This window comes from Gasterosteus aculeatus, chromosome 4 (assembly GCF_964276395.1).
Source record: "Gasterosteus aculeatus chromosome 4, fGasAcu3.hap1.1, whole genome shotgun sequence".
Taxonomy (NCBI): Eukaryota; Metazoa; Chordata; class Actinopteri; order Perciformes; family Gasterosteidae; genus Gasterosteus; species Gasterosteus aculeatus.
Window position 1 is genome coordinate 16,037,494 of NC_135691.1, and position 21,954 is coordinate 16,059,447.

The window sequence follows — 21,954 nt, forward strand, 5'->3', positions numbered from 1 at the left end:
ACATGTTCCACTTCAAACAAGCGCAAACAACATCAGCAATGTATCTGTCACAATAACATGTTGTTGTTTTCACGTAAAGTCAGTCATGTGAAAGTGTTTTATTGGGTGTTCAAATAACATCTCCCTAAGCACCTGAGATGTTTTATCTGAGAACCTCGGGGGAAGACGTCACGGACTCTGTGTGTGTGTGTGTGTGTGTGTGTGTGTGTGTGTGTGTGTGTGTGTGTGTGTGTGTGTGTGTGTGTGTGTGTGTGTGTGTGTGTGTGTGTCTAACGGGGTTAGGGAATCAGCCCTCCCATTCATCTCCACTGTGCTCCACGTCATCAGCCCGATAACCTGAAGAAGAAGAAAAGCCATCATTGGATGTTCCTGCAGGGATAGAAAAGTAGAAAGTAAACTGCGTCCTTTTTTAAGCTGCTGTTGCGTCCTGGCTGCAGACGGGGACGGACGCACACGTCTTTAATGCGATTGGCTCATCTCTGCAGCCTCCCGGCTCGCGGCTATAAAAGCCCGCGCGGTCACTCCGCGCGTCAGAGCGCAGCCGCCGCGTCGGAGAGGAGATCGAGCGCGGACGCACCGCGGGGACACGCCGGACACTGCGCGGGCCGGACGGAGCGTCCTGTGATCAGCCACCGAGCACCGTGCCATTTAGCGCAACTCCGCTGGACTTATTGATCGGGGAAACTTTGGACCAGAGCTGCGCGGTCCGGTGAGTGTTGTTTTGGTCATGGAGCTGTGGCGGTTCTGACTGTTCACCTGCCGTAGAAGTCGCATTGTTACCGTGCTTCTCTTCATCGGGACTGACTCCTGATCCCTCCTGGCTCGATGGAGAAAACTTGATTCAGTATTTTGGCCCCTTCTCGCTATTAATCCATCAGAATAATGCGGCTGGTGATTTTATAAGATGGTATGCTTTCATCAAGCATTTCACATTTCCATTCATTGTTTGTTGATCTTAAATATGGCTTTTGTTTCTTCAGTCACACGGAATGTAATCTGCCTTTCATGGCCATGAAATACAGTTAATGCGTAACTAATAGACGAGTCATGCTTTAATGAGTTCAGTAAGAATTACACATATCTGTTTACCCACAAGTCACCAGGACCATTTGTGGTTGGTTCACACGTGATGCAGCATTGCTGTATTCAAACTTACAAACATTTCATATATTCAGACTGTGAAATAATACGTTCTCCTAAAATAATGAATCAATTCAAACTGCTCGTGCACGCTACTGCATCGTATCTCTGACACGTTTACAACTCATTTGGAGCTTGTAAAAATGTTTTATCTTGTAAAATTATTGTTGTTGCTGTTTGTGTCAAATTTGAAAAGGGTGACGCACAAAAAAAGACTCTACTCATCTCAGACTAGATGTGCTTCTGCTATCAGAGAAATGAACGTACTACTGCATTTCAGCTTAATGGGTTTTACACCAATTAATGCAGCGAGTGTGAGTAACATTCCTCCACGTATCATCTACTCGGTGTGAACTGATCACCAGGTCAAAGTGACCTAATCATTTGTGAATGGTGGACCACAGGTTTTCATGATACATGCTGCAATACTTCATGCTACCATTTCCCTTTCACCATTAACCTCCTTCCGTCCGTTGCCCTGGATTTATTAAATGTTTTGTGCTTGAATGTTTTGTGCTGTCGTGACAACATCATGGTCATGCACTTATGCAGTTGAGTATAGAGGACCTGCTCTGTTAGAGCAGCTTTTTGATTTCACGATGTAGCTGAGTGCCACTTTTTACAGAGGGGCCAGAGTTAAGGTTTCCTGAAAGGTGTCTCTTCCAAAATATTCACTAAAGTTTTAACCTATGCAGCCAAAGTAAGAAACAAACTAAGAACACATACTGATAGCTAAAGCGTGGCAGGTTTCATAGGCCTGGTGGATAATTCAGCACGGTAAGTTATCCTCTCATATCGTCATTTATCGTGATATAGATACAATTTACAATAACTGCGTCTTAATAAACTCTTAATCAGTAACAAGCAGTTAATGACTTACATTTTTCCAATAACTGGATTATATTCCACCAAAGTTCTAATTTAAGTGAGAAAATTAGTGATATTTTTCAATAACGTAACAATACTATTTATTGAATTACCAAACCGGCAATATCATGATATGCATCGTTATCGAGATATGAAATAATCCACATGTCGACATATGGTTTTGTCCAGATCCCCAAGCTTTGTTTCGAGGGAAAATGAACAGAGATTTGACCGGTGGTCAATTAAATGTTACTTTTACAGATCACATCTGCAGCTGTGCTCCCGCAGCCCCTGTGCGGTTAGTGATTGCTCCACCGTTTCAAGCAATGGTATCTAAGTCAATAGGGAAAGTCTTTTTTGAATACATTTTTGATGGATGGATTAAACCGTAACTATTTCAACCGTTACTAAGTTCAGTGGGACTAAAAGTCAGCTGGTATTTTGCATAGTTAGTGTGCATTCCTCTCCACAAGCCTCCGTTTTTACCATAAGTGTTTTTTCTTAATCCAATCTTGAGACAGATTTCCTATACGCTTCTTCTTCTTCTTCTTCTTTTGCTTAAGTCCTTAAAAGGACATTTGCCTTCCCAATTATGATAAAACACTTCACTTATGTCCAGGCTTTTATACCAAAGTTCTTTAACTGGCATTGTGGGCCAATAGTCCCAAAGGTGCACAGCAGCCAATTGAAGTTTAAATATTATGACCATTTAGTTTTACATGGTTTCTTCACATGAGGTATTGAAGTCAATGGGTAAAAAGTATTCTCAGAATTTCCTGGCACTGACTTGAAATGTGCCTTTGCATGAAATCAAAGTGTCTGCAGAAGGCATGTCATGAGATCAGGACTCTCTCTTTATGGAGTGGAGCATCGGAGTCCTGTGTCATGTGGGGATTTGGGGATTCAGCCCCCCCAACATCATGCAAGAGGAACATGCTAAGGTTGACTCAGGCCTTAGAGGGACATCACTTCTACGCTATTTGTGATTTAAGAGGCTTTAAAGAATGATGCAGACATTCTGCTGATAGACCCATAGTAATAAGTACATTTACTCAGGTACTGTTCTTAAGTCAAATTCTAAGTTATTTCTATTTTATTTGAGTAGTTATTCTTCTACTTGTATCTTCTGCACTGCATCTTTCCTAATTTGCATTAGGAAAAACATATGAACTAAATTATTCCTTAAGATCAAACCAGTAGTTTATAACCCGTTAACAGGTGTAGTTGGGGGGCACTCTCTTGTGTTAGATGTCGATAAGTCGTTACCTAGTTTGTATATCTGGTTATTATTTTTCTTCGTCAACTTATCAAGCCACATACCCAATATTAATAATATAATAAAGCCATTCCATCTCACAAGCTCTGGCTCAAAGTCCCATTTAGGAGCATTTATTTTCTCAAATTCTCCATTTAAATAGAATCCATTGTGCTAATTCGTCTGCCCTCCCCAAATGTACTGCCTCCGGGTCACTCTCGTGACTCCTGTCCTCAGAGGCAGAAGTTCCTCCGCTCTCCCTCTTTTCCCTTATCTAATTTTCCCTCCCCGTGTTTTCCTTTTTCTGCCTTTTGTCCTTCCAAACAGCTCAGGGCATCAAACTGTCATTCCTCTCAATCTCGGCCTCTTTTCTTGACACATTATTCATAGTTTTTCTCTTTTATGTTTTTAATGTCTTTCACATTTTCTTCTCTCTGCCCTCACAAACTCACTTTTTAAAACCACTAATTGCCCCTTCATTTCACTGGGTAGTTGGCAACTCTCCCCCTCTGTCTTTCTCAGAAGTGAAGCCAGCAGAGCTCAAGGTCAGAGAGGGTTTCTAAAGTCAAATATATTACATTCAGAGGATCGGTCTGCTAAAACTCCAGCTCTCCAATTAGATCAGACAAGGCTGCTTTGACAAGTCCTAATGAGGCTCCATGTTACGCAACACAAAGGCATAATTCAGATGATACAGAGGACACGAAAGGACAAAAACACTTTTAGAAGTGATTTCTTGTGACACATGTGTGAGTGCATCCATGTGACTTTGTGCCTCTGTGTGTGTGAATAGAACGAGCCTTTGTGTTTCTGGGCCCCGTGTGGCCATGAATGCCAGTTGTGTGACTGTGTGTTTACAGGAGGTCTAACGTTAGACGTGAGCATTAAAAGCAAAGTGTTTTTTCCCTGAAGGTTTGCATTTCTGCCGCCTGAGTGTTTGTGTTCTTATAGCGTGTCTCCAAAGATATTGCCCACCTTGTAAATCGTCCCAGGAGACGCTGCAGGGCATTCTGGGGGTGCACATGATTCTCGAGAGGCTCAGAGCCCAGAGAGAGAGAGAGAGAGAGAGAGAGTGTGTCTGTCTCACAAACACACACGCAGAAGACATGGAAGACACGCTGTTCCTCATTATTTTAAAATCTATTCATTCAGAACCAATTTCCTCACGAGGAAGGATGGAGCTCATCCTGTTTTATTTGTCCTGCTGACGGTTGGTCTACTTTCTCTCTGCAGGACCCTCAGAACTCGGTCTCCAGGCGTCGTGTGCGTGAGTGCCTTCAAAGTCGTAGTGGACCGCGTGCGTGGCGAGGATGAGGGCCGCCGCCTCCCTGCTGCTCTGTCTCCTGATGGTCGCCGAGGCCGGAGCTTCCCGCTTCGCCCGCGACGCCCAGGGGGGCTCCGCGGCTTCGGAGCCCGCCAGGAGCAACGCCTCCGTCCCACTCGCGCTCCCTCAGCCGGGCCGGCCGCGCGCCTCCTTCCCTCCCATGTGCTTAAAGCGCACGGAGATCACGCACGCCTTCAAGTACGTCAACACCATCGTGTCCTGCCTGATCTTTGTGGTGGGATTCATCGGCAACTCAACGCTCCTCAAGATCATATATAAGAACAAGTGCATGAGAAATGGACCCAATGTTCTGATTGGCAGCCTGGCTCTGGGGGACCTGCTGTATATAATCATCGCCATCCCCATCAATGTTTTTAAGGTGACAACAGAAATCCTTTGTGTACGTCTGTCTGGTGTTTCCTCCGCTTGACCAATGATCTCTCTTTTTCCCCTTTTGGAAACAAGGGTAGGTCATCGATTAATGGGGCCCAACTATGTGTTTTTCATTATTAACTTTGTTATTATTGACTATTTCACCTCCACTGCGAGAGCCCACTCAAGGTAAAAAATGTAATGAATGCAGAAGAACAGCCGGCAGCTTGGGACGTCCCGAGTGTCAGGATTTGAAACAAATCCTTTTGTGGTCCTCGCTCGCACACACATGCGTGATGTGGCAGACACCCAGTGGGCTTGAGTGTCAATGCCAAAAATGTTAAACCGGTAATTGCAATAGTGTGCCAGGAAGCAACATGTGAGAGTTGTTGCTTTTTCAAAATGTGATTGGATCAGCTTTAAGTGAGCCGAGCTGGCAGGCTGTCCGTGAGTGATATAGACGCTCTAATACAATTTTTCTTTTCTGTTATGGTCCCACTTCTCAGGTATTTCAGACATCGGGAGAGTGTGAGACTTAAAACGAGACGCAGGATCCGCTGAGTTAATAACGCGTGATAGTGTTTGTCCGCCTAGAAATCAAACTGCAGATTTATAGAAGTGACAGCACAGTGACACAGGACCCAACCTCAAAGACGTCTGTCCATGTGTGTGCACGGGTGACATTTCTCTCGTTACAAACGTCCCTATTGTCTCTTCTCTGCAGCTCCTAGCCCAGGACTGGCCGTTCGGCGTGTACATCTGTAAGCTGATGCCATTCATCCAAAAGGCCTCCGTGGGAATCACTGTCCTCAGCCTGTGTGCTCTCAGTATTGACCGGTATGTGGACCTCTGCTCTTCACACACCCACACACACACACACACACAGTACATGTCCGTGCTGAACGCGGCCCATGCGTATGTCTGTTTGTGTAGCTACCACGCGGTGACGTCGTGGAGCAGGGTGAAGGGGATGGGCATCCCTCTGTGGAAGGCGGCGGAGGTGACGCTGATCTGGCTGGTCGCCGTGATGCTCGCGGTCCCCGAGGCGCTGGCGTACGACATGCGGGAGATACAGTACGGAGGCAACAAGCTGCGCGTGTGTATGATCCACGCGGAACAGACGGCCAGCTTCATAAAGGTAAAGTCCTCCGAACGGGACTCATTCAACATTCATGGAGTGTTAGTTTCTTATTTCTCATGAGACATAATCAAGCCCGAGCTGGTGGACTATTTAAAGAGAAAGTTTGTGCCAAACCAAAACAAGGCGAAAACGTATTTAATGTATTTCTACCAAATTTCGAGTTGTCCCTGTACATTATGCCATAATTATTGTGCTCTGGCGAGAGGCCTGTGGCTTTTAAAAGGAAAAGCGTAGACTGTAAAATAAAAAAATATAAAAACCTCACAGAATAAACTAATAATAATAATAACAACAGTAATAATATTAAATGATTCATTATTATTAACTCAAATATAGTGTGATAATGTGCAGGGAATCAATTTGTCAAATGTATTTTTATTTAATGCATTTTTCAATACGATTAACTTGTTGACCATACAGTTTTCATACTCAAGATCCGATCTTATTTTAAAAAACTCCCGCTAACTTGTTTTTAGTGTAATTCAGTAAAATAAACTGTTTTAAGGCAATAATAACAATTTAAACACGGCAGCAGTTTGAACTTTGAACAGTGAGTCACGTCTTGGGTCTTAAATAAATACATGAATTGCACTTTTTGTTTTGCGGTTGTACTGTACTTTCTTTGACCGGCTCTTCTTTCCTTGTCCAGTTCTACCAGGACGTGAAGGACTGGTGGCTGTTTGGCTTCTATTTCTGCCTCCCGCTGGCCTGTACAGGGATCTTCTACACACTCATGTCATGCGAGATGCTCAGCCGCAAAAAGGGCATGCGCATCGCACTCAACGACCACATGAAACAGGTACGCGCTCAAACGACCCGCTCGGATCCACTGCGGCCAGGAGGCTCGGAAAGACAGGAGGCGTCAACCTTTATCTCTTGTGTGTGTGTGTGTGTGTGTGTGTGTGTGTGTGTGTGTGTGTGTGTGTGTGTGTGTGTGTGTGTGTGTGTGTGTCTGCGCAGCGACGGGAAGTAGCGAAGACGGTGTTCTGCCTGGTGTTGATTTTCGCTCTCTGCTGGCTGCCCCTCCACCTCAGCCGTATTCTGAAGAAAACCATCTATGACGAGAGCGACCCCAACCGCTGCGAGCTGCTCAGGTACCGTGGATACAAGATGCAAACATCACGGGAGCGTTGTTCTCCGCTCCGCGACTTCCTGTAGACCTGACGGTCAACTGTCCCTTTCCCCCCCCCCCCAGCTTCCTCTTGGTGATGGATTACATCGGCATCAACATGGCCTCCCTCAACTCCTGCATTAACCCCATTGCCCTCTACTTTGTCAGCCAGAAGTTTAAAAACTGCTTCCAGGTAGGAGGGTGTACACACTGGCAATAAAAACACTGTATTACTGGAAAACGCAGTCAGCAGAAAGCTAACAACATTGTGTGTGGGTGTGTGTGTGTGTGTGTCGTTTGTTGTCTTGCAGTCTTGCCTGTGCTGCTGGTGCTACAGAACGTCTCCACTGGACGAACGAGGGTCTGGAGGACGCTGGAAGGGCTCCTGTCACGGGAACGGACTAGACCGCTCCAGCTCCCGCTCCAGCCAGAAATACACCAGCTCTTCATAGACACACACACACACACCTACACACACACACACACACACACACACACACACACGACACGCCACCTCTTCTGCCAAAGACCACACGTTTGCATCAGCTCACATCAATGAGAAACAGTTGCCACCGGCAACCGGCCTAGGGCGAGAAACAGAAACGAGGTAGCGAGGTTGAAGCCACTTCTACGGGACTCAGAGTAAGACGGTAAAATAAACCCGGATGGAGCCAAACCGATGAGACAACAGGACGAAGACAAAGTCACACTAACTGTAAAACGGATGTGTGGTGATCACACTGAGGCTGGTGCCGAGGACTGAGCCTTTTCTCAGTGGACCGACGCGGTCAAAACCTTTATAAAGAATGTTTATTAGCCGCATGTAAATATATGTACAGGAGTATTTACGAGCTCACTGCAGAGCGATCATTACCCCAAACCAATGTATGAGACGTATGACACCAATGTATGACACCAATGTATGACACCAATGTATGACACCAATGTATGAGACCAATGTATGAGACCAATGTATGAGACCAATGTATGAGACCAATGTATGAGACCAATGTATGAGACCAATGTATGAGACCAATGTATGAGACCAATGTATGAGACCAATGTATGAGACCAATGTATGAGACCAATGTATGACACCAATGTATGACACCAATGTATGAGACCAATGTATGACACCAATGTATGAGACCAATGTATGCTGTATGCTGCCTGTCTCTGTGCCACAGAGACACTGTGATCTTGAGTCTGGTTTCAAAAGGTCTTGTTTTTATATTGTATTCTTCTTTTTTTAAATGCATGACTGATCCTCAGCGGAGAAACACAGACACTAATAATCTGACAATCAACTACAAGCTGTCGTTGAGCTGCCTGTGGACCACAGAGACCCCATACCACAGTGAAGTGGTTAGATGTTAAGAACCAATCATCGAAAATGTTTTATCTGGAAATGATCGCTGCGCGGAGTCATGTGGCAGCCAGCTGTTTCCCCACATGAATGTTGAAAAACACCAGATGACTCCAAGCTGCACAGACGAGATCTTTTCTTCTTGCTTGAGTTTTTGCTATCGCACGCGTGTAACTGTCTGTCGCACGCGTGTAAGACTTAACCTCTAGGAAGTGTTTCTATTTTTCTAAGAAGTATATCACAAGAGATGTGAAGCCTGCGTAGTCTGACATTCTGAGATGTTCATTTATTATTTCCAAATACTTTCCTTCTAGGTCATGTTGCAACCATGTCTTCTGAGAGCAGCTGGCAGGAAAACGCTCCAAATATGGACCAATTCGTGCTTAAGCCGGGAGTTGTTATAGTGGGGATTACATTTATTTAACTTTGTAATGGTCATAGGAAACATTTAGATGTACTAGTCGCTTCCGTTTGAATGTAACCCAGGAAACCGTGTCCTGTGTGCTGAGATACGGCTGAAATAGATGTGATTCATGTAGTAATCTCCATTTCCAGTAGCCGTATGTGACCCATCAAGCCTTGTATGACTTCATACTGATATGTAACTTCATTTAGAGGAGATTGTGTACTGGAAACTGAAACCAAGCGAAGACTTTTATAACTAATTTGAGTTTGAAGATCAAATGCGAAATGTGAATATTGGCTGTGGCGTTTTAAGATAACATTTATACTTTATACTTATTTGTTGAGAATATGATGTAATAAATATTGTTTTATAGCATTTGTATTGTTTGACTTATTTAATAAAGTAGTGTGCATGCATTCAGGGTAATTTCCAGTGAGTAGTGATGCAGTCTTACTGCATTTAAATTATTCACATGTTATACAATATACAGTATCTGCACACATCAAAGGTCCCTTGGGGGTATTAGACTACAGCCTTGGGGCTGTTATTCTTTCTAACTTGTACAAGTGACGTAATCATGGACGTACACAATTCTTTATTGAGAATCCTTAAAACTCTTCTTTTAAAAAAAGTTTTATTCCATTTATTCGCTCCGTTTTAGTCAACTCTCCCTCTTGCACCACGTGAGTGCTTGTGTTCCGCTGCGGGATGTTACCTCATCTGTAACTTAATCAAGCACGTACAAAGCAGGTGGTGTGCACCCTCATCGAAAGGAAACCAAACTAATGACTCCGACATGCACCACAAAAAGAACTGATCCCGTGTCTCTCATTTATCCATGCAGCTGTAACCACATGTCCCCCTCCCAACTTCACAGACTAATGCACTTGGTCAGCGGCCACGGCCTTCAAGCTATGGCGCTCTGCGCTTAGGGTCGGTTCTCGACGTGTCAAAAGTACACTAGTTAACTCACAACTCCCGTGACTAACGAGTCACATGGCGACTTGGGAAGAACTGATTGAAGGTGTACCAACTCTAACATTTTAGCATGTTCATGGTAGTCTTCTGAAGGTCCTGAACGAGCATGTCTGCAGGTGAGAGATTGGTCATCTGGTGACCTGGTGCATCAGAACAGAACAACTCGGGGCTAAACACATGGAAAACAGTGAAGATGGCTGTGAACTGTGTTCCTCATCAGCCCGCATTACCACCCCCCCCCCAAACCCTCACTCAATGCCGTGTAGTCCTTCCACATCCTGGCGTCCATCTTGCCTTGGGCCCCGAGCAAGAAAGATCACAGAGGATGTACTTTCCCTAAATCCGGCTCACCCTCAGCCCGCGTATCTCTAACGTTTTTGGTACAGTTTAACCCCAAAGGGAACTCTTGATGCTCAGCATGGATGACCAGATAAATACCTGGTTTTAAAGTCATTTTGTTTAGTCAATAAATAATTACAATTGATGATAGAAGTAAGTTCTTATCTTATTTTTTCCTTTTGAAGCACATTGAAATTATGGCTGTCATGTTCTATATGGTTCAACTTGAGGGCATCTTGGGGAGTCACACTGTTTTATTAACAAAGTTTGACCTTTACTGTTCATGCATCGTGAAATGCGCTTCAAATCTTTTTTTTTTTTCCCCCCCATCAGCTGCGGGAGAGCACTATGTAGAAAATAATCTTTCGACTCAGCGGTGCACAGCTGTGGTGTAACAGAGCGCTGCACCCTGTGAACAAAAACAATCATCTGTGATACAAATCGCCAGAGGTTGCTTGTCACTGTATTTCTTAACAACCAGGTTAGTTTGCAACTCCTTTCAGACAAGGTCTTAAAAGAAACCATGTTACAAACAACTTCTTACAAGCCATTCACTGGTTGAAACGGATTGCTTTGGACAAATACACATGGTTCGGTTTCAAGAAGCAGATTCACAGATATTGCTGCCAAATCCCCTGAAAGACCTTTCACGCCGGCCAGATCTTCTCCACAGCTCTTGGAAACAGCCACACATCCTTTTGTGTTTATTTTCTTTCTCTTAAAAACCACACAGTCGTGTTCGTAGCCAGCGACCCCTGGGGTCACAGCCACACACACTGCATGGATAGTCTGATGAAGGACAAACACCAACCGAATAGACCTGCATAAAATTACTTAATTAGCGCAACAAATCAGACTCACAACTTTACAAGTGCTGCATTATAAGATATCTGAAAAGCAGGAGGGAAAAGAGAGACGCTTATTGATTACAAAATGTGTTTTAAAAAAAAAAGCTTGCCGTGAGTGAGGCCTTCCTGCACTAAAAGCTTCAGGACATTTTTTAACAAAACCACATTAAACACCTAATGTCCAGCAGCATCCTCGCATTTGAATCCAACTCTCAGTCCTCTGCAGAACGCCGTTCTCTCTCTGTTGGTCTTCAGCTGTACTATCAAACAAAGAAACAGCCCCACAAAATAACACCGGCGAGTTATTCTTTTGCTTAGAGAAACGTTCCTTCACATCAGTCTCCCGGCGTCATCATTGGTCAACTCTGCATAAAACAATATCTCCAGTCTTGCGCTCACCCTTGATGTGGTCTTGTACGCTGTGAGTGCTTTAAATTGTGCTGCGCCAATGCAAAAAAAAGGGGGAAATGGAAATTGGGGTTAAAGGAACATTGGCAGTTTGAGTCCTGTCGTCAAAGAAGAAACGAGCACAGTGAAACACATTCCTTCTCTTACCAAGTCTAATTTTTTTGCAGTAGTAAGAGGCACCCTTATGACTGTGTCAGCTGACTTAAGACCTGTGTACTTTGCTTTCACCAAAATCCTTCACTTATCCTTTTTACTTGTTTTCTTGTCGGGCGACACTAAAAATGAAGCCGAGCCAAGGAGACGGTAAGTGTTGGGTTCAAAAATGAAGAAAAGTCAGACGGACAGAGGGCATCGCAGATAAAATCAAATGTATTTAATAAAAGAGATGTGTTGTGGTAAAAAGAACCTCTCAGCTGAGGAGCCGCTGGTCTCAGCGACCAACAGGCCCCAGGTCAGTCCTTTGACCCCCATAGTGCCCGTCTGTCGTCTCCACCAGCGAACTCTAGAACAATGGTTCCTACAGGTATTTATAACAATGCTTAAAGGTGTGAAAGTCAGTGTCCACTCCTCTGGGAGTGGTCTTCTGGTGAGTTCAATGTAACTCTGATTTCGATTGACCCTCAGTCAATATCAGTTGTTGTGCAAGTATTACATGCATGCATTCAGGTTGATTACATTACATCAAATACAATCATAGCTGTACATTGGTATTATTCTATTACAGTTGCAGAATTACAGTGGTTTTACAATATTGCCATTACTTTATTGATTACACAGTTTCAGAATCATGGCTGTATTCTGGTGTACACTATATGCATCTTATTAATTGTATGAACCGGGTCGTCAGTTTATTTCTAATATCCTACATTAGCTTAGCTGAAAAAACATCCGACGCTCAAATGAGTTTGTCCTGATGAAACAGACCACAGATGAGCAGCCCTTTGTTGAGCTTTAGAGGTGCTGCCGGGGGGGAAAAGGCAGGCTGGGTCTTCACTTTTGGACTCACAGACCTGAACATGTGACTGGCAGCACATGATTAACTTCGGGAAAAATATTAAGACCTCTTAATTTACACCAGTCCCCCCTGTCTGTCTTCCTAAAACCACAGCAACCCCGCCCAACCTCTCCACCCCGCCCACCACATTCCTCCACTAATAAGGACATATAGCTTCCACGTCTTCCTACGGTCGACAAACACGTATTCAAAAGGAGAATTTCAGGTTTCCTGTCAGGAATACAAAAAAAGGGAGAAAAATTATATTGTTTGATTACGTTTAATGTCCTAAATTTCAATCAATCAATCAATCAATTTGGATTGATTGTTTATCAATCAATCAATTTGGATTGATTGTTTATCAATCAATCCAAAGATTCCATAAACACACGCATCGCACATCAATCCCAACATGGTGTGAAAAAAGAAAACTGTACAAGTGATTAAATGTGAGCTGGCTTGTACATAAATATATACATATAACAAAGGAGTTATTGAGGTGACACATCTTTAGTTTAGTTGAGTCTGGCAGCTTCGCAGACAAACATACGAGAGGCTCTTCATTCCATCGGCTCCTCCTGCCTCTCTTTGAACTCATTGACTCTCGCCTGGAACCAAAAGAAAGAAAGCGTTGTTTGAATTAAAGTTGACACAGCGCAAAGAGCAGCTTTCTTCTCACTGAGGCACTAATGTGCAGAGCCAAACATACAGGCCGGGGATTACAGGCCGGGCATTATTATCATTACATGTGTGGATTTTAAGGCTTGCTTGCCCCCCCCCCCCCCCCCCCCCCATGTAGAGAGAGATACAGGCACCGCGTTTCTGGGAGAGATGCTCACTGAACAATAGGTTCACCAGGTGACACAGTAAGGCGAGGTACAAAGTCACCTGCTTAGTACACAAGCTACCAATACACGTCAGCCCACATGCAATGTTTGGTTTTGTGAGCCACCTGCTTAGACGGATGTATGCTGAACCACTACCGGACAGTTTATCTCATAAGTGATGGACAGGCTCACCTGAAAGGTGTTGAGAACATGTTGGCAAACATCACTAAGCTCATTCAGGCCGCTTCGCAGCGGCTCCGTAGCCGGAATACTGCCTGAAACAGACAAGAGGATACGGTGAGAAAGCCACCGCAACCAACGCCACATTCCATCACAGTACATACTATTTATCAACACAATAAAACAACAATTCTGTCCCTTCTCTTTACATGTTTCTTATCATCATTAACATGATATGTTTGCTTTAATCAGAGCAGGAATTATAAAGGAAAGATCCGGCATCCTGATACTTGGCTCAACAACAAAAGCAAGTTGCTTCATAACTCTCACAGAGTCCTTTCAAGTGATGGTCGAGACTCCTGATATCTGTAGACACTTTGTGCAAAGCGGATGAAGGTTTTCATTTTTGTAACAAGACAAGTGGTTAAAATTCTTTGGCAACAAGATCAAGTGCATGTGTGCATGAGTGTATGTGTGTGTCACGTGACGTGTGTGTATGTGTGCACAAAGTCAGCCTGGCTTTTCTTGCTGAGCTGAGTGGACAAGTGCATTACTCTGCATTACAAGCCCCAAAACGTTTGCTTTCTGGCTTTCCTCGGCATGTGTGCACACATTAACGAACATAGATTGCAAAAAGCGGAAAAAGAAGAGTGCCGTGCAGTTTGAGGGTGCGTGCGTCTCTCACCTCGTGTTTGAATGCGAAAGTTGATCTTGCTCTCGGATGGATGGGTGATGGTGTAGCCACAGAAATCTACATCCGCGCTGTTCGGAAAAAAACAGGACAATGGAATAAAGATTTGTGATTATTCTCAATGTTTTGCTTAAAATGGGCGGAGATGTGTCAGCGTTATTTCCAGCTGATACCGACTGAGAACAAAAACACTGGGAACAAAACCAAATACGCACAGTCCCTTTAGAACATCAACATTATTATTATTATTATCACACACAAAAGAGCAATCACTCATTTTTTTAAAACAGGCCACATGGGAGTGGTTGGGTTAAAAAAAAAGGTCATACCCTATGAAGACATGTTTAGTTGAAAGCAAAACTCACGTCTTCATGATCATATATCTGAGGGAATTTCCTAGTGTATGGTCTTCATTATGCAGCACAAATGTCACACACCCTTCATCGGCCCCATCGGCCTGGACCTAAAACCAAAAAATAACAAGTATTTACTGTATAGCATAAAACACAACCATGCGAATTCAACTCTAAACAGAAACATTATCTTATTAAAGATTGTTGAGTGGGACAATCAAACACGTGAATATGTATTTCCAAAACCTTCATTACATAGAATCACAAACAGTTGGTTGTATTTCTATACTGCCCCCCAGTGGAGGAACTGTGAAACAGCTTTGAACTGAAAAGCGAGTGTAAAGTAGGTTAAGTGAAATACTTCAGGTTAGCTTCAGCTTAGCTCGATGGCTCTCTCAATATACGTCTACAAAACTACCCATGTTGCACTAACGAGAGCAGCTTTTAATGTAACGTTAGTGAGGAGTTTAAGGTGAAATGATTGCTATCTCACTGCTAGCGTATGCTAGCTTCGCACGTGAGGCATTTACGGACGGAACAGATGCTGTATGTTAATTAATACGCTACTTTATATAAATATATATACTTACTAACAGAGTTCAACAATGACAAATACGTGTAACTTTACACAGTGTCAAAGGTCATAATGGGTGTAAACATCTTTACCATCTCCAGCACAGGTTTCTTTTCGCCTTCCCCAGCCATGCTTCACGTTCCGACTAGGTACGTCACTACAGATACGCTGTGTATTCCGCCCTGAGTCTGTTCTGGCAGGCAACAAGGAGGTTTGAGGGATTTGTCACGCTGGTTACAGTGGGCATATAAACGAAGTGTATATACGGTAGTGATGTAATTTGTGTAATTAGTTTTATCAACAGACCACCCTTGCTCTGTTCTATTGAAGAATAATACTAAAGTATTCGTTGCAGAAACTGTTAAATTTCCTGTAAGACCAATAGAGGGGCGTATTTAACAATCGAGGGCCTATAAACCGTCGTCATATTTTGACGTGGGCATTAAAACATATGACGATCGACAACATAACAGGAAGTTAAAACTGTAGTTCTTGGAACTAAACAATTCAGTAGAGTACATAGCCTAAAAAATGTGGTGAGAACTACATTAACTATCTACATAACACAGGTGTGGATTCGTTTCCCTGTCTGGTGGTCTGGGGGATCTGCAAAGCAGAAGTCACTCGAAAGGGATTAGCTAGCCTGCTAGCAGATTATATTCCTTCAGATGTTTGGATTTGCGCCACTTTGGCTACTTTGAACAGCGCCGACACGTCGAGGTATTGGGCTCATTATTATTCATAACCGTGAGTGGCTTCGGCACCGTTGCTAGAAACGAGTAATGCTAACGCCATTGCAACAAACAGCTAACGTTACCCACCAAATGCCGTCATTAACTCTGGTTACCAACCTGTAACCTATTGTGCATATTGGTTTCCTGCCATCGTTAACCTAGCTTTCGTTTTCATTCCGCGTGACGACATGTACAGGTAGCGCTAGTGAGCTTTTTATAGGCTAACGTTAGTAGCGGTAGTTTCGCTCTCTCTTTCTCACAAACACACACACACACACACACACCTCTTCTCTTTCTGCATTATCGGTAACGTCACACAATGATCATCCTAGGTGAAGCAGTCTCTTGAAAGTCTTCCGCTGGCCTGTAGCTTTGTCACTAAAGCCTCACTTTTCTTGCGTTGCAGCGAGGAATTGAGCGGAAACCCCAGCTGTTGCCATGGCAATCCTGTTTGCAGTGGTGGCTCGTGGAACCACCATCCTGGCAAAGCACGCCTGGTGTGGTGGCAACTTCCTGGAGGTGACTGAACAGATATTGGCCAAAATCCCATCAGAGAATAACAAATTGACCTACAGCCACGGCAGGTAAGATTTACACACAGCGGGTCAATCCAAGCTTAGGAAAGCCTACTAATATGCACGAATCAGGTATAAAAGTGCTGAATGGAATGTCTGGTATCTGATGGCCATGCTGTGAAGGCACAAAAACAGGCTGTTGTCATTAGTTAAAGGCCAATTGCAAACGTCAACAATGCACAATTGAAGAGGACCGCAACCAGTCACGTAGAACTACTGACACACACAGGCTTAAAAAATGCTAGAATTCTAAAAATTGTAAATGCACAACGCAATGTGTCCCGTCTCACATTGGAATCGTTGAGAGATTCCGGCTTCTTTACTACGGTTCATCTGTAGTTGATGATGAGTTGTATTAAACCGCGTGCTATGAATTATATGTATTGACTTTTTTTGTCTTCTTCTTTTATAGCTATCTCTTTCATTACATCTGCCATGACAGAATCATATACCTGTGTATTACCGATGACGTAAGTACAGAATTAGCTCAGCTATCTGTGTAAATATTTGTGTCGGAGCGAGTGGGAAGTTTAGCATTAGATTAGAAGGCTCCCTTGAATCGCACTTTATGTAACAAATTGAACATGAAGAAACTAAAATTGAAGGTATTGCACATGACTGCAACCATTTTTTTTTTCAAGTGATATATTAATCTTTTACAACAATACACAGTAGGAATGTACATAAAGTAGTGACTCATATACTTTTCCTTTTTTGGGCTAAAGGACTTTGAGAGGTCGCGCGCATTCAGCTTCCTCAGCGAAGTCAAGAAGCGCTTCCAGACAACGTACGGGTCGCGAGCGCAAACGGCCCTGCCTTACGCCATGAACAGCGAGTTCTCCTCAACGCTCGCCGCTCAGATGGTGAGTGGCCTAAGAGCTGGAGCGCATCGAGCACCACTTTGTGATGTTTAGAACTTCTGTAGTCACACAAGCAGATTTAGGAATCCCAATACGCGCTTGGATCTCCGCTCCATGTCCTCTGTCTTTCTCTTTGGTAGAAACACCACTCGGACCCACGAGGATCAGATCGTGTCACGGAGGCTCAGATGCAGGTGGATGACCTGAAAGGCATTATGGTCCGTAACATAGGTGAGCTTCTCATGACTTTCGCTTTTCTTTAAAACTATAAAATAATGCCATGAGATAATGATTCAATCAAAAGTCAATTTTATCGAATTAGGGGAAAAAAGTCTTTACATTTAAACAATTACAGTTGATTGTGGATGCACCGGTGCCACAAAAAAGCTATACATGGAAATAGTCTTAAATATCAGCCAGATTTCACAAAGCCTTCAATATGAATCCCTTCAGATGAGACCTTTTTTTTTTTTACTCTCGCTCTCCTTGTGTATTTTTACAGACTTGGTCGCTCAGAGAGGAGAGAAGCTGGAATTGCTGATTGACAAGACCGAGAATCTGGTTGATTCTGTGAGTTTAAATCTATTTTTGCTGCTGTCAGTCCCACTTGTTTTCTACTGCATGAAATTTGGCATTTGGCAGTGTACAATTTTTAAATCCTTTGACAGTATTCTAGTAAGCTACTTATCCTCAAATGTGGTCACCGGTGTTACTTTCTCTCTTCACTGCATTTAGTCGGTCACATTCAAAACCACGAGTCGTAACCTGGCACGAGCCATGTGTATGAAGAACCTCAAGCTGACTATTGTCATTGTGCTGGTGTGCCTGGTGAGTATCGGATAGAAATGGTTAGTATTGGGATGCAGTGATATTGTTCTGTCCACTAATCTAGTGGATAACTACTAATAATATTTTCATTTTTTTTTTTGCATGGCTCACAGCATGATTAATCAAATTCCGGTGCAGGAACCTAACTTTGCATCCGTCCTCCTTTCAGGTGATCCTTTATATTATAGTTTCTGCTGCCTGTGGAGGCCTCAACTGGCCTTCATGTGTCAAATGAGAGGAGGGAGGAGGGAGGGGGGAAAGGAAGAGGTGCACCTGTTCGACCCTGCCAGCAAGTGGACACAAAAGGAAACTTTCCTTTCCTCTACCTTCAAGATCGCTGGCATACAAATGCTGCTCCTCCTCCTGCCTCCTTCTTTGCCGTTTCTTTGATTGCCTTCTGGACAGGGAGTCCCACCTCATTCCCAGGCTAATGGATAGCAGCCAAGTCGCCTAAAACTGATGTAAAACAAGACCTTTGTCTTACACTTGTCTGGTACATTCATTCTGTATGCACTTAGTGGCCTGATGTATCGGTTTAAGATACTGCCTGCACCCATTGACGTATTTCACCCATTCAGATTGATACTCTAATGACCCGCACAGAGATAGCTTGATTGTTATCCTGCTTTTCCTGTGACAGTCACAAATGAGACCTATTGGGTATACGTAGCATGTTGCAGATCCATCAAGAAGGACCTCCACAATAGAGTGTCCGGTCCTCTGTTGTTTTGCTGAAAACTAACTTTTACATCTTAAGGGGCGAGTGTCCGAGGAACAATATCGTTGGAGTCTCTTGAATTTGCTTGAAATCAGATTTTTGGGTTTTCCTTCACATTTTACCACCAAGCACAGTTGTGTATTCTAAAATGTATGTTGTAAAATACCAGATATGATCATACAAATAAATATAGTACATTTAATTCATAATACTGACTCAAAGATGTAACAATTATTGTAAATCAAGCATGACATTTGAGCAAATCCTGATCCCTTACCTCCTTTCACAGGAAGTCCCCTTTCACCTTTTGACTTCTGCTAGGATGTCTGCCCCATATGTTCTTTCTGTTAACACAATGCACTTTTTACGCTTGTATATATATTTGCTTCTTAGCATTATGTGGTTCATAATCATGTAATTATTTAGTAAATGTATAGCCAGATTGGAAATAATAAAATGTCATCCAGTTGGTGATCTCTTCAGATGGAAAACCAAAAAACCGTTTTGAAATTTGTGGCTTCTTTGAGGCATCTGATCCATCAGGTTAATAATTGCTGGGCGGATTCTTAATTAATTACAAGTGTTAAGTAACTCCACGCGCCGTGTCAAAGTTCAACGACCCTACGACCGGCGGCCTGTGGTTTAGAATGAGACGCAGTGGAACGTTTCCTCTGAAAAAGGAGCAGGTGGAAATCATTTTAACGTTAATTTAACTGGCGGCGCGTCACCGATAACAAACCAGTACAGCGCGGGTTTTAAGTCCCAACTTTGTGATTTTATTGACTTAATTTCCAACAGTTTGTATTAATTGCTGAGCCAGTGGTACGTCAGGTTTTATCCTCTAAATACTTCACTTGTGTATGTTAGCTAACCGTTAGCTTACCTCACGTAAATTACCGATACGCCAAAAACAATTTTAACGTCGAGCACTGAGGCTTGTTCGCCTGGTTGTTAGCTAATGTTCGGCTAAAGCTAATAGCTAATCGCTCATTGGGAGTTTTGTTGTACCTTTCGCCCGTTGAAATCATGCTTCTCGTATAAAATGTGTTTTAAAGCTAATTTAACTTTGGTTGAACTTCCCGTAATGCGGGTAGCTAAATGAACTAAAGTTAAATAACGCTAATTTATATTCTAGCCTGTTGACGTTTGCTGATACCGGGGCTTTCTGGCATTTTTAACATAAACTAGCTAGCGATAGCTTATTCACTAACATTTGAAATCGTCTCAGACGTGTTGATCATGTTGTAAACCATTTATGGACTCGGACGAGTATTTATCTAACGTTAGCTATTTGGAGAAGGATGCTATGTTTACTACTGGTCTAATTATAGACCTCGCTGGCTGGAAGAGGACTCCTACAGGATCATCTGTCAATCAGAAACTGCACATGACGCACAGAGGAATGAGGTAACATTACTTCACCCAGCAAGATGGATTCATGTCATGGCTTTAATACTTCACTTATCTGCTGGCACGTAGCTTCAACCAGAACTTCATCACAACAAGAAGATGCTGGCGGTGTTGATTGCACAGTATTGTATGGAGAAATGTATTTTTCTTCAGCGGAGACACTTTATAGAGCAGGTCTTTATAGAGCAGGTCTTTACAGCACAACACCTGTAAAGGTGAGAACATTATTCTCAATTCTTAAAAAAGCATTTATTTTATTCCTTCTTACCCTGTTTTTTTGTTGTTGTCCACTCCCAGGAAATGCCATCGGTAGTTAGTACAAGTATCACGGTTTAAGAGGACTGAACGAAGAGCTAACCAAGATGCGTTTGCTCGGCTGGTGACACATCTGACATGCCTCTGTTTTTCACTACATGGCTTTGGCCCACAGCTATGACCTGACGGCCTTTTCTTTCCCTCCTTGCTGGAGCAGACTAATATTCTGGCTGTTGACAGTCAGGGCCACGCTTCATCTCTAACCAGCCTCTGTAGTGTGGTTTGGTTCCATCCTTTACAGAGGACAGCGTTGTCCCTGTGTGCTTGACCTACTAAAATGGTTTGCGCTCTGCGGCTGGGTTTTTGATGGCTGTCCCCGCTGCTCATAACCACTCATTGTATCATACTGAAATATCCAGTCACCCATGCAAAGGCAAGGAAAGGCCATTTGAGTCTGTTTCTGCCCGGTGCCATAGGGACATAGTGAAGCATTGGTCCGATCATATCACTGCTTTTAATGATTCATTTATTATTTTATTGTAGTTGAACTGAAAACTGTTAGGTCTAATATCAAACAATACCTTTTGGTATAAATCTAAATAAATAAAGAGCCATATAACCATGAGTTTTGGGTATACCAGAGATTTAGGCTTTTTGTGGAAATGTATTTTATAAGCATTGTGAGTGTATATGGAAAATGCATCACTGAGGCTCTAAATCTTTGACTGTAGAGTCTAAATAATGTTTTTTATTTTTATTTTTATTTTGTTCAATCATCAATACTTCCCCATTCCTAACATTACTTGAGGACCTAGCGCAAAAGGCTTAGATTACACAATTAACCCGCTAAATAGCAAATTTGACCAGATATAAGACTAATTTCCAGAACTCTGAGCAGATAATAAGTCTATTCTTCACCATGATCTGGTTCTTGATTCTATTTAAGATTAGACCTACAGTTGTCATGGTCAGAGGCATGTACAGATTAGGTAGAAATAGCATAGCCGTCAGGGGACGCTGGTGTCACACTAGTGCTCTATTGTCAGGATCAAGTGTTGAGCTGTTTGTGTATACAATAAGGTTTTGTCATCAGACGGTGACATTCTCAGTGTGGGTCTTAGGTGAATTTACCAGCCACAATTACAAACATTGTAATCTGTCATGTATTCTTGGACTAAGTGAGTTTCTAGTCAAATTCTGATTGGGAATTGTCATAGGAACAAGGCCCCCCTCTTTTTGATCTGCTTCTATACTAAAAAGCAGCCTGATCCAATCCATTGTAAAATCTGGACTTTGGCTGCTTAGCAACAGTGAATGCCCACTCAGCCTGGCGAGACATGGCCACTCCCCCAGCGCTGGGTTCGGGGTAGATAAGGTAACATGTTGCCCTCTCCCTGCTT

General features: G+C 43.1%; 3 protein-coding genes across 3 annotated transcripts; 2 read left to right on the top strand and 1 right to left on the bottom strand.

The window, feature by feature from the left end:
• The first annotated feature begins 307 nt into the window (after positions 1-307).
• Positions 308-9,357, top strand: LOC120818050 (endothelin receptor type B). The gene is made up of 8 exons (XM_040174801.2): positions 308-709; positions 4,496-4,965; positions 5,683-5,795; positions 5,892-6,096; positions 6,749-6,898; positions 7,060-7,193; positions 7,295-7,403; positions 7,522-9,357. Exons 2-8 carry the CDS (start codon positions 4,573-4,575, stop codon positions 7,660-7,662), a joined length of 1,245 nt encoding a protein of 414 aa, XP_040030735.2. The 5' UTR covers positions 308-709; positions 4,496-4,572; the 3' UTR covers positions 7,663-9,357.
• A 3,453-nt stretch (positions 9,358-12,810) lies between these two features.
• Positions 12,811-16,340, bottom strand: polr1d (RNA polymerase I and III subunit D). The gene is made up of 6 exons (XM_040172595.2): positions 16,193-16,340; positions 15,267-15,362; positions 14,613-14,710; positions 14,242-14,318; positions 13,569-13,651; positions 12,811-13,157 (listed from the first exon to the last, which is right to left on the bottom strand). The coding sequence occupies exons 2-6, from the start codon at positions 15,303-15,305 to the stop codon at positions 13,110-13,112; spliced, it is 345 nt and encodes a 114-aa protein (XP_040028529.1). The 5' UTR covers positions 15,306-15,362; positions 16,193-16,340; the 3' UTR covers positions 12,811-13,109.
• sybl1 (synaptobrevin-like 1) lies at positions 15,581-19,098 on the top strand. Its single transcript, XM_040172594.2, has 8 exons — positions 15,581-15,894; positions 16,315-16,492; positions 16,896-16,953; positions 17,209-17,346; positions 17,484-17,574; positions 17,846-17,913; positions 18,079-18,171; positions 18,341-19,098. Exons 2-8 carry the CDS (start codon positions 16,347-16,349, stop codon positions 18,404-18,406), a joined length of 660 nt encoding a protein of 219 aa, XP_040028528.1. The 5' UTR covers positions 15,581-15,894; positions 16,315-16,346; the 3' UTR covers positions 18,407-19,098.
• Positions 19,099-21,954: the final 2,856 nt, after the last annotated feature.

Excerpts from the sequence above, each read along its gene's own strand:
- polr1d (XM_040172595.2), bottom strand. The coding sequence starts at position 15,305 with ATGGCTGGGGAAGGCGAAAAGAAACCTGTGCTGGAGATG. Across the intron at positions 14,711-15,266 it reads AGAAACCTGTGCTGGAGATG|GTCCAGGCCGATGGGGCCGA; the intron begins GTAAAGATGTTT and ends TTTTGGTTTTAG. Across the intron at positions 13,158-13,568 it reads ATGTTCTCAACACCTTTCAG|GCGAGAGTCAATGAGTTCAA; the intron begins GTGAGCCTGTCC and ends TTTTGGTTCCAG.
- sybl1 (XM_040172594.2), top strand. The coding sequence starts at position 16,347 with ATGGCAATCCTGTTTGCAGTGGTGGCTCGTGGAACCACCATCCTGGCA. Across the intron at positions 17,347-17,483 it reads CAACGCTCGCCGCTCAGATG|AAACACCACTCGGACCCACG; the intron begins GTGAGTGGCCTA and ends TCTCTTTGGTAG. Across the intron at positions 17,914-18,078 it reads CCGAGAATCTGGTTGATTCT|TCGGTCACATTCAAAACCAC; the intron begins GTGAGTTTAAAT and ends CACTGCATTTAG.
- LOC120818050 (XM_040174801.2), top strand. The coding sequence starts at position 4,573 with ATGAGGGCCGCCGCCTCCCTGCTGCTCTGTCTCCTGATGGTCGCCGAG. Across the intron at positions 4,966-5,682 it reads TCCCCATCAATGTTTTTAAG|CTCCTAGCCCAGGACTGGCC; the intron begins GTGACAACAGAA and ends TCTTCTCTGCAG. Across the intron at positions 5,796-5,891 it reads TGTGCTCTCAGTATTGACCG|CTACCACGCGGTGACGTCGT; the intron begins GTATGTGGACCT and ends CTGTTTGTGTAG.